Genomic DNA, 11,750 nt, shown 5'->3' with positions numbered 1-11,750 from the left:
TATCTAACTCCTCCCACCAAAACCATCCATGTCCATCAGGAGCTGCGTGCACCAAAAGCCAATGTCCAGCAGTGCCTGAATCAGGTCCCTAAGGACCAGCTCTACTGATTCCAAAGGGCTGGGACTGTGTGGGGGTCCAGAAAGTCCCTCTGAACCCTCTGTGGGTGAGAAAATCCCCCTGTCAAACCCCTAAAAATCCCCCAAATAAAGCCAGGGGGGTCAGAAAACTGGGTCCTGCACCATGGGAACATCTGCCTTCTCTCAGAGAAGAAATGCAACCGTTAAGTGAATCTAAAGTGTGAATTAGATAGTTAGCATGTAGAAAAGGTAGTTTTTAGGATTGTTTATATTAGCAGCCACGAAGCCAAGATGGAGAATTTGGGGTGTGGTGTCTTCTTTCTTTTTCTTCTTCTTGTTCTCCATGTTGGTGAGGGATGCTGGGAATCACAAATTGGTTAGGGACAAAACTAGACATAGTAATAAGGTATTGTAGTATTGGAAAAATAGTGTAAACATAAAATACGTAGTTTAAGGTACAAAAAATAAGTCCTGCCTTTCGTGGGCAAACTTTCGTCCTGGACGCGGTGCTAATCAAACTGCTGCTCGCAAGCATAAACACTGTATCAATAAAAAATAAAAAACAAACCTTAAGACCGGACAATTGTCTCCTGCAGCCTTTCTTCGGCAGCTTCAAGAATACCCTGAGCCTTAAACCACCATCCTATGTCCATCTAAGTGGTCTTAGGCACAAGAAACCCTCAAACAGTGACAGGACTGGGGGCTCAAAGCCCACCTGCAAGGCCTGGGGCCACTGGAGAATTCCTCAGAGCAAATCTGCCTGGAGCTGCCAGGACTGAGCCTTGCAGGTGACACAGGGACTGAGATTACCTGGAGTACAGCCCAGGGAAACACTGCAGCTGCAATCTTCCTCTGCAGCAAGAAGGACAACTTCTGCCTTTCCTCAGCTGACATTGGAATGACATCACACTGCTGCCCTCTGCCAGAGCAGGAAAATAATGAAAACACTTTCCTGAACAAATGATCCCTTGCAAAGATGGGTAAAATCATTCTGATGACTGATTCTGATTGGTCTCCAGGCCTCTAAACATACTGGGAGTTTTTCATGCCAGGGCTTCAACGAGGACACTGAACTTCATGCCACAATTTATAGGAACTGGAGAATGGTAGAATTATCCCAGCATCTTCAGTAAACCCATGGAAATTCTTCACTGTGGTTCTGCATGAAAGAGGAAACTTACTTCAGGCAAGGACAATGTTGTAAGCAAGGAAATGCACAGGACTGAAATGGTTGTGTTTGCAAGGAAAGGCTATTATAAAAATGTTAATGATTTATAAGAGAAAGAAAAGTATATGCCTTTAGTAGAAAAAAACAAAGAGAAAAATGTTAGCGTTTCCCATTTCCTTTCTCTTCTGAAAAAAGTCTCAGAACATTTCTGTTTGCACTAAATTTACTGCTCCATTATGTTTACAATTAAGTATCGTTACATTTGCGAGCAAGGAATCTGTGCATCACAAAGGGAGATGCACCTAGGAGGCCCCTGGCCTGATGGAATCGCATGGGCTCCATTTCTCTGTTAAGAGCAGAAGGATTTGTAGCTCATGAACTGGCAGAACTCCTTGAGAGGGCTGTAAACTAGGTTTGAAGAGGAAGGGAATGCAGCTGGGATGCCTGGAAGCAGACACAAGGGTGGTAAGCCTGAGCTAGGGATGAAATCAGTAGCCCAGCTGAGGTGCATATACACCAATGCACACAGCATGGGTAACAAACAAGAAGAGCTGGAGGCTGTGGTGCCACAGCAAAGCTGTGATGCAGTCACTATCATGGAAATGTAGTGGGACAACTGACACAGCTGGAGCACTGCACTGGATGGCCACAAGCTCTTCATAGGAGACAGGAAATGGGGAAGAAGTGAAGGGGTGGCTCTTTATATTAGGGAAGATTTTGATGCCATGGAAATTGCAACGAAAGATGATGAAGATGAAAGCCTGTGGGTAAGAATTAAGGGAATGGCCAAGAGGGCCAACATCCTACTGGGAGTCTGTTATCATCCACCCAACCAGGACAAAGAGGTGGACAACTTATTCAATAAGCAGCAGGAGAATGTTTCAGGATAACCAACTTTTGTTCATGTTGGTGACTTCCTCCTCTTCTATGACTAGAAGGAAAGTGCTGCTTGTAGGAACAAATGTCAACAAGTTATAATAATTCAAAGATTTTGCAAGATCCCACAGTGCCCAGAAGTTGATCTCATTTGGGTTCCGTGTGGAGGAATCCCTTGTCACGCTTCCGCTGCCGGCCAGGCGGCCCTGCTGCCACGGCACAGGCAGTGGTGGCTGCTGCAGCACTGGCACTATTAACACCTCTCTTCATGGGGGCTCTGGGAAGGACAAGCTGCCACCAGCACCCCTGCCTTCCTCCCTCAGCTCAGCTGGGCAGGGGCGGCCGGGCAGGCAAGGCTCGCCGCGGGCTGCGCCGAGACAGCGCTGGCTGCTGCGCATTGCTGCCACCACGGCAGGGACGGCCCCTGGCAGCAGCCCACGGCTACCCTTTGGTTTTCTTCTTAAATATGTCACCACTGAGGCATTACCGACCTCTCTAATTGGGCCAGCAGCATGCCCATCATCAGAGACATCCGAGATTGTCTCTGTTGGTCGTGGTGGAAGCTTCTAACAGCTTTGCACAGAAGCTACCCCTATGGCCCACATCCCGCTACAAAAAACAGGCTGTGCCAAGCCAACTCATCCTCTTTGGAAGTAGAACTGGCAGGATCTGCCCTCCAGCAGGAGCTGCTACAAGCAGGGAACGTGACTGGCGGTGCTGATTCCCAGAGGCTTCTGTCTGCCAGGTGAAGCCAAGGCAGGAGCGGGTTGAAAGGTGCTGGCGCTGCTGCTGCTCCGTGCACAGAGCCCCGGCTGGGCAGGGCACGGCGCCCACTGCACTGCGGCTCTTTGTGCTGCCACAGCTGGGCACACCTGGGGACAGGTTATGACCACGTGTGGGAAAACCGAGGGGTTTGTGGGGGCTGCATTGCTCTGCACACACCCAGGCCACCTGCAGCACAGAGCTTGGGCTGGCAGAGGGGTAAATCAGAGGGAAACGGCTGGGAAAGGTTTCAATAACTGTTCAATAGAAATGGCCAAAATAAAAGTTACCAAGCAGGCCAGTTCCCCACTGCCAGCTAGAGGTTATAAAGGAGGCATTACTTTATTTCAGCACTGGGTGTGTGGGGAAGCACTTCCCTAACACATGCAAATCCAACAATCTCACCTACTAGTCTGTATCCATGGAACTAAGTTATATTCACTACATTGCTGAAACTAATCGCCCAAATTATCTGACAAATTTAAATCACTTCTCAGAATTTATTGTCATGTGAGTATGGATGTCCTGAGGGTCTCTGATGGTTGTTGTCACAACAGGTCCAGGAGGAGACCCATTCACAGGAAAACCTAAAACACAACAGGGGCTGCAAAACAAATTTATTCTATTAGTTGCAGTAGCAAATAACACATACCAAGTCCTGGATTCCCTAAAATTCAATGAGCAGGAGAAGGAGTTGGAGTGTGGTGCTCAGCAGGAGGGGCAGGTAGGCAGTGCATTTTCAGGACATCCCCTGGATCAAACCAGTGCATCTTGTCTTTCTCACCCCTCCACCCCTAAACCAGGCCTTCTGTCTCCTAGTCAGGACTGGAATTTTCCCAGTTACAGCTCAGCTCACACATGGCCATCGCTTGAGAGGAGGCCATAATGGCTCATGATACTGACTCCATGCCAGCAATGGCTCCATCATGCATTGTTCCTTTTTCAAAGGTGAATTGCCACGGATTAACCAATACATTGTTTCTCTTTCAAGGGTCCACTTCCCACCCAATTAAACAATACCGTTTTCTTCATTATCTTGTTGACCTGCTCAAACATGGTTCAAATATGGCAGGGCCTCAGCCACGACTCTGCTCCCTGACACAGTCATTTGGGGAACATCCCATTCTTCAGATTCTCCTGTGGTGGTCAAGAGCCTCCTAAATCCACAGTCATTCCCTCAAATGCATTCCGGCTACCTTCTTAACAGGACCACTCTCTTTATTCTAAAGGCAAAGACAGTCACTTGCACACATTAATCACTGCAAAAGCGGCATGCAGGACTAAGCACTGGTAAAGCTAAAGGAATTCACAATTTGTTACAGTCAAATATTTTCCCAACGTTTTCCACTGCATTCTATTGCCAGCAGACATCCCCACCCTGCTCCATTCCCCTTGCAGAACCCTGTATCTACTATCCATGGGCACCAGGGAAGGAGCAGCTGTCACACAGGAGATGCCCCTGCTTGCACTGGCAGGAATCAAAACCCTCTCGAGTCACAGCTGCAGGCCTGCATCTGCACAGGATGCTCTGGCTGCCCCACTCCTCATCGGAATTTAGCATTTGGAAATGCAATTGCACTTTCTGCCTCATGTACAAGTACCATGGTTGTGCAAAAACTGGGCAATGTGCCGTATCCCAAAGGCACTGCAGTGTGGAGGAAGTGATGTCCTAATGATTGAGGAAAAAAACCCGACCCACTTTCAAGACAATATTAGTATAGGAGGTAATATCAAATCTGGTCTTTAACTGGAGGCCTCCAGGGGCAGATATGGAAAAATGACCACCCCACATAGGGTGAGTGTGGTTTTATAAGTTTGGAAAATTAGCATAATTGACAAGAATTCCCAATTAGAAGCACAGTAATTAGGAAATTTCCACCTTTTCGTTTCACCTCTTCTGGAGCCCCTCTTTCCTGCTACTAGCTGTACTAGCTGTGCATGCTATAACTAGTTTATCAAAAATGTGTTGGAAATGTGTTTTTCCCTTGTTTCCCAGAGGAGGTAAGACAGGATAGGAGCCTTTGGAAGTGTTTTGTCTTTCTGCCTATCAGGGGATGAAAAGCACTGAAGTTACCTCGGAACTATATAACTATACAACAACAGTCCATGCATCTATGCATATATATGAAGGAAATAAAAAAGCAAAAATAATTTTGGCATCGGAAGGAGACCCTTTTCCAATTCCTAACCATACCAAACCCACCATAAACAGGACTTTCTAACTTGAAAAAAAACCACTGACAATTTAGAAAGTTCATGTAGAGCTTATTCACAGGATGACAAGGAAAGGAATTTTCCAATGGAGTCGAGGTTTGGTACAGTTTTTATTCTGAGTCCCACTCAGAGCTTGAACTGGAGAGAGTCATCCTGAAATGGTTGTCACCATCTCCTGAGCTCTCTCCATTGATTCACTGCAATGATCAGAGATGCCAGTCTGGAGAGAGGCTCATCTGGCTTCAAATATGGATGCTGCCCAAAGCGAAAACAAGAACAACAAAGAAACCATTACTTTGCAAACTCAGTGCAGGATCAAGAGAGATTCCTCGGTTTCCAGAGATATACAGAAATAGGACTGACAGGACTATCTGCACCTCTGCCTTCATGACCTTTCCATCACAGGCCAATATGGCCCATACTCCCACTAGCTCATCCATCAAGGTGTCTCCAGCAGCAGCAGCAGCGGCGCAGCTCAAGAAACATCAGGCAGCAGTTCCCATTCCCTGTGTGTGCATGGCAGCAGAGCCAGGATTGCCAGGGCCAGGGTGAGTGCACAGCACGGGCAGCACTGATCCCGACGAGCCGCTGCTCTGACCCTGCCAGCAGGACTCTCACTGAGACGAGGGTCAGGAAGTGCCACTGAGCACTGAGATGGTTTTGGCAGCGCAGCAAGGCAGCTCAGGTGCCTCCCTGAGCCTTGAGTGGCAGCAGCCAGCTCTGCCAGCAGCACCACATGGCCAGAGAGCTGCTGTGTTTGAGACTCACAGCAAAGGCCACCCAGCAGGACAATTTCCATGGCAGAGCTGCAGAGAGCTTTCCTCTTACCTTGGTGGATCCCAGGGAAAATTCTGGCCACAGTGACAGACAATCTGCTTGTCCAAGAGATTGATGACTCCACTCACAAGGAGCTCAGCACATCCAGAGCTTGAGCAATCATTGTGGGAACAGCTGAGGATTCCATTGCAGCTAAAGGGGACAGGATCACTGCTTGTGAAAGGACAATTCCAGTGAAGTACTATGTCCTCAACAACAAGCCCTAAGCCAAAGTTGACCTCCAGATGAACCTTCCAGCCAATTATTATCTTTACATTCACATATTAACAAAATATGCATGATCATTACCAGCATATATATGAATCCGCTTATTAGTGAAACAGGCCTTTACCTTTGTACACTTAGAAGCAAGAAAAGGCCACAAAGCCAGATATCTCTATCTGGTTTTGTTTGAAGTTATATGGTCAAAGTAAACTCCCTTGGTTCCTCCCTGAGCCCTGGCCAAGAGAGGATGAAACCAGATGTTCCCGCACTAGAAGTCATGGTGGCTTGTTTATTCAATTGTGTAAAATCTGGGCCCTCTCCCAGCAATGTTGGCGGCCTCGTCTGCAGGTGTGCAAACTGCATAGGAATTCCCAGTTAGTGCGAGTGCATCTCCAACCCTTTGCTGTGACAGGGACTCCCCAGCGGATGTGTGTGTCAGGACGATGGCCAAGTATTAAAGTAACTGGTAAGATATTAGGGTGATTTCCTTGATCCCTACAAGCAATCTTTTGTAGTAATAATCCAGTGCATTGCTTACCTTATCCTTTTGCATTTCTTTGCTGCTTTGCACTTCAGTAAATGACACTTATTGCATAAGCTGATGTTGTCTTTGGTGCTAACCCTGCCTGCCAGCTAAACAGCAACCCATTCCCTTCAGAGCCGGACTTCGTGGCCACACACAAGATGGGAGCCGGGGCTGAAGCAGATACACACCAGATGGGGGCCAGGGCTGAGGAAGCCACACTAATGATGCTGCCTGGGGTTTAGGCAGATTGTGGCTGAGGCAGCCACACACAAGATGGCTACCGTGACTGAAATGGGCACACACAAGGTGGCGACCCGGATTGAGGCAGCCACACACAAGATGGTGACCAGGGCTGAGGAAGATGATGGCTGAGGCAGCCACACACATGATGGTGGCTGGGGGCTGAGGCAGCCACACACAAGATGGCGGCAAGGCTTAAGTAGCCACACACAAGATGGTGGCCAGGGCTGAGGCAGCCACACACAAGATGGCGGCATGGCTTAAGTAGCCACACACAAGATGGTGGCCAGGGCTGAGGCAGCCACACACAAGACGGTGTCCGCGGCTGAGGCAGCCATACACAAAATGGCGACCGGGACAGAACCCTGCTGGATCTCACCGAGGCACAGCCCACTGATGTGGTGATTACTCTCCTGCGTGTGGCCCCATCGTGTGACATGTATAGGGCCCACATGCCCAGAGGGCTCAGGCTCACCAGCCCATCACCCTGTACAGCCTGTTCCAGGTCTGTCTGACCAACAGAGAGCTCCAGGGCCCTCTGGCTGCTCCATTTCCCAGCCCTGGCATGTCAGCCCCCGAGCCTGCTGCCATGTCCCTCCCTGCCCCTTAGGAGCCTGTCCCCATGGGGCTGGGCTGTCTAGGTGCTGCCAGCAAGGGACAATGGGCAGAGGCAGAGCTGGCAGCCAGCTCAGGTCCCTGCTGCTGCCCAGTCCATGGTGCTGTGTCTGAGACTGCCCTGAGACAGAGCTCTGACCCCACAGAGCTGCTGAGACCATATGGAAGACAATCTTGTGCTCGAGCAGGACTGCAGTGTCAGTGCAGCTGAGACTCCTGGATGTGCTGGGGAACTGGCCAGAGCACAGCACATGCACCTCCAATGGGGACACAACAAGAGTCTTTGCCCTGGCTGTGACTTTCTGGAACTGGCCTTTGCTCACCCCAAGGCCGCCTCTCCAGCAGCTCTCCATCCTCCTTTCCCCACTGCATCTCCCAGCCTCAGGTGCTGGGCTGAATCCTGGCCTAGGGGCAGTTTCAGGGGCACCAGGCCCGGTGCTCCCCCTGCATCTCCCCAGCCCCTCCCTGCCACGCTCGGGCCCTGCCGCACGGACACCTCGGCACTGAGCGCTGCCTCGGGGTGTTTGTCCTTTGCAGGCAACTGTGGTGATGTGGAAGATCCTCCAGGTGCCCTATGTCCCACATGTAGTGACACTGGATTTCACCCGCCTGTTTGTCCACCTCCTCTTCCAAGTGTTCTTCAGCACTTTGGACATGCCAGAGGAGGTTGATACATTCTGGAAGGGATGCCAGCAGCAACACGGCCTTGCTGCCAGACCCAACAGGTTCTCTGTCCCAGTCCTTCTGTCCCTGTCATGTGCCCAGGGAAGGAGCCAGTGCTCCCAGCATGACCAGAGCTTTGATTTGCACACAGGTTTGCAGTGCAGAGCCTGAAGTCCCTGCTCTGCAGAATGCAGTGTGAGGGTGTGGTGATGGCAATGGAGCGCAAGTATGGCTGGGACACGCTGCTGTGTGCTGACACCCACCACTATGCCGTGGGTCTGCTGGCCAGGTGAGACTCCCTGCTCTCCACTGCCCCTGGCATTTTTGCTCTGTTTCTCAGGTCCCCACACAGTGCCTGTAGCCAAGGGCCAGAAGGCCTTGTCACTGAGCAAGGCCAAGCAGACTGGAAAAGGCTGGGAGAGGAGGGTGCCCAAAAGGAGCTGCCTCCCAAATGGCCCAGGTCCCCTTGCAGGATGGTGGGGAAAGACCAGACCTCTGGGAATCAGTCCTGGGAGAGGTTTGTCCCCCTGACCCAGGTCCTGGTCCCTTTTTCCTCCTTTCAGAGTAATGCGCTCTTCATCCATAGCCTTGTGTTCTGGGATTGCATTGTACCTGCTAAGGCTGCTCAGCATGGAGATGCCATGCTGGGATCTTGCTGCCCTGGCATTCATTGTGGAGGTGAGCCTGATGGCCAGCACTGCCTCGCTGAGCTGCCTCCCAGCTCTCTGTCCTCTAGTAGCCACAGCTGCCTGGGACGGTGCCCGTGCCCTGTGCTGCTGTCTGGGCCCAGCCCTGTGCGGTTCTGGGCTCCTGCTGGCCGGGTCCCCTGTCACTGCCCTGTGCCTTTCAGGTCCTGGAATGCTTGGACGTGACCAAATATGGGACCAGTCTCCTGGAGATCATCTCAAAGAACCTGCAAGAGCGAGTGCAGGGAGAGGTGTCACCTGGCACTCAGAGGCCTTGTGGTGCTTGGCCCCATGAATCCCCGCATGGTGAAAAGGGACAGCTGCTGAAGCCCTGCCAGCAGCGTGAGGCTGGGGTATGCAGTTACTTGGGCATGGCTGGGCTTCAGGTGCTGAGGCAGCTGCTCCCATCTCTCCTGCCTCCCAGTTCATCAGCCCGAGTTCTTCAGGACAGGCCTTTGGCCTCTAGGCCCTGAGGCAGCAGGGGGGCCTTTCACACAGTTATGTTCCATACAGGCAAAAGAAATGTGGAGCATGACTTGTGGAGCTCCTGCAGGAAAACGACAGCGACGTGGTCAGGATGAGCATTTGTACTGAGATATTTGTTCCTGTGTAATGGTGCCCCTCTACGCAGACCCATCGCCCTGCGGCTGGCTGAGGCGCTCCTGCCACTCTTTGACAGCGTAAGGCTCTGTGCCCCTGCCCACGGACACCGGCTGCGGCCCGGACACTTTGTGCCCTGTGGATTTCAACACTGGTGGGCCTGAAGGAGCCAATGCTCAGGTCTTTTTTTTCTTTCCTTTCATACAGGATGATAGCCAGGTGCAGCTGTGTTCAATGAATGTGTTTCAAGACATGATGGAGCTATTAATGGAAGAGGAAAGAAAGGCCCTGAAATCGCACATGCGCCAGAGCCTGTTCCCACTCACTTTCCACTGCCACAATGAGAATCCGTATGTAACAGAGGTGAGAACTTGTGGGCTGCCCGTGTCCCCCTGGGAGGGAGCTCGGCTGCCTCCTGCCCTGGTGCCTGGTGGGCTGCAGCCTCCTCCAGGCCTTGGCACAGGGACACGAGTCCTGTGCCCCGGGCTGTGAGGCCATCTCTGTGTCTCTGTTGCTCTTCAGGCCTCTTGGGAAACGCTGCATTGTTCATCAAGATTTCTGAAGAGGAGGGATATTAAACAAATGCTGCAGGTGGATGAGACATGGAACTTCGCCGAGTGCCTGGTAAGGACGGCCTGGAAGCGCCAGACTGAGGCTGCAGCAGCCCCCTGAGCGCGGCGCTCACTGTGTGCGCTTGGCAGCTGTGGCCCTGCCCAGTGCTGCACGCAGCGGCCGCACGGGCTCTTCTCCAGGCTCCTGCGGCCCCGAGCCGGCTGCCCACGGAGCCCCGGCCCAGCGGGGCTGCAGGGCGGGGCGGCACCGCGGCTCCCCGGGCACAGCCGGCCCTGTGCCCCTGCAGAGCCCGGCCCAGCGGCTGCTGGCCGCGCCTCAGCGCTGTGCGGGCAGGGGAGGCCGGGGCCGGGCGCGGGCAGCGCCTGCCAAAGGGGCAGAGCCCGCCCCGAGCCTTCCCTCCCGCCGCTCTCCGCAGCTGGCAGAGGACAGGAGCCGAGCGGCCGAGCACCTGCGCCAGGCCCTGCCGTACCTGGAGAGCCCACAGGAGCCCCTGCGAGAGGCGGCCGTCAGGTTCATGGGTGAGCCCGGGCTCCCTCCCCGCCCCGCCGCAGCTCGGCCCCAGCCCCGCCTGCTGCCCCGGCAGCTTCTGCCATCCGGACCGGCGCCGCTGAGCCCCGGCTGCCCTCGGGGCTGCTGCCGCCCTCCCGCAGCCGAGCCCTTGGGCGGCAGCATGCGGCAAGGGCCCGGGCTGAGCCCTGCCGGCCACGAGGGCGAGTGGCCACAGGGCTGGCAGCGCCGCTGGCAGGGAGCTGTGCCGCTGGGCAGAGCCGTGACAGGCTCTGTGCTCCCAGGGATGGCCGGGCAGAGCCTGAGAGGGCAGAAGGAAGAACTCCAGCTCATCTGTGAGGGTGAGTGAGGGCAGCGGGCTGGCAGCGGGGCTGGCAGGAGGAGCTGCAGGCCCTGCCCCGGCTGCGGAGGGCTCTGCTCGCTGTGCGGACGGGGGGCGGCGTGGGCAGAGCACACAGAGATTTCAGGGGCCCATGGGGGAGTCGTGGCCAGCAGCTTCGTGCTGATCCCGGTGGTCCCTGCTCCCTCCTGGCCATGGTTAGAGCGGGATGGAATGGCCCTAGCACGGGAGTCTCCTCGGGTCCCCATAGATCTGGGAACTGACCGTGGCTCTGTTCCTTTCACTTCCAGCCCTCGAAGATATGACAGCAGCCCTGCCATTAGAAACCTTTCAGCTGAAACAGCGTTCATCCTCCGGGCAATACAAGGAGCTCCGTACTCATTGCGGAAGCTGCAAGACCGATTCCGCGGGGCGTGCAAGAGACGGCCTCGTCTGTGCAGCAGTGCCTGGCTGTGCTGCTGGAGCTCTGCAGAGAGCTGATCTTGTAGGCTCTGCCTGTTGGAGCCACTTGAACCAGCGAGGCAGCTGGATTTTTCCTTTCTTCAAGTTTGTTCTCCTTTTGTTTTACTTTATTATAGAAATGTAGGATTTGTTGCAATAGACAGACTCCCAGCAGCTTTCTTTTGCTGTCCAGGGTCTGCAGGGCACTGGGAAGAGGGAGAGAAGGGTGCTTGTGCTCAGCAAGCTGCCCAGGCGTGCAGTGTTACAGGGAAATGGCCAGAAGCCCTTTGGCCTTTGCTGGTTGTGCTGAAGCCTTTGTGCTGGCGACAGAGCGGGTGGGCAGGGCCGGAGCTGCGGGGATCCCTGTGAGATGGTGCCTGGAGATGGCCACGACCCTGTCCCAGCCAGGAACTGCCATCA

At 53.4% G+C, this 11,750-nt stretch overlaps 1 protein-coding gene across 1 annotated transcript; it reads left to right on the top strand.

Annotated features, from left to right (window-relative positions):
- The first annotated feature begins 1,971 nt into the window (after positions 1-1,971).
- On the top strand, positions 1,972-11,485 carry LOC130266604 (uncharacterized). Its single transcript, XM_056515852.1, has 7 exons — positions 1,972-2,013; positions 8,058-8,245; positions 8,335-8,472; positions 9,501-9,549; positions 9,677-9,819; positions 10,199-10,890; positions 11,180-11,485. Exons 1-7 carry the CDS (start codon positions 1,972-1,974, stop codon positions 11,473-11,475), a joined length of 1,548 nt encoding a protein of 515 aa, XP_056371827.1. The 3' UTR covers positions 11,476-11,485.
- The last annotated feature ends 265 nt before the right edge of the window (positions 11,486-11,750 follow it).

Source organism: Oenanthe melanoleuca, unplaced genomic scaffold, assembly GCF_029582105.1.
Source record: "Oenanthe melanoleuca isolate GR-GAL-2019-014 unplaced genomic scaffold, OMel1.0 S098, whole genome shotgun sequence".
In the NCBI taxonomy this organism is placed as follows: Eukaryota; Metazoa; Chordata; class Aves; order Passeriformes; family Muscicapidae; genus Oenanthe; species Oenanthe melanoleuca.
This window is presented reverse-complemented; position numbering and strand designations above follow the sequence as displayed.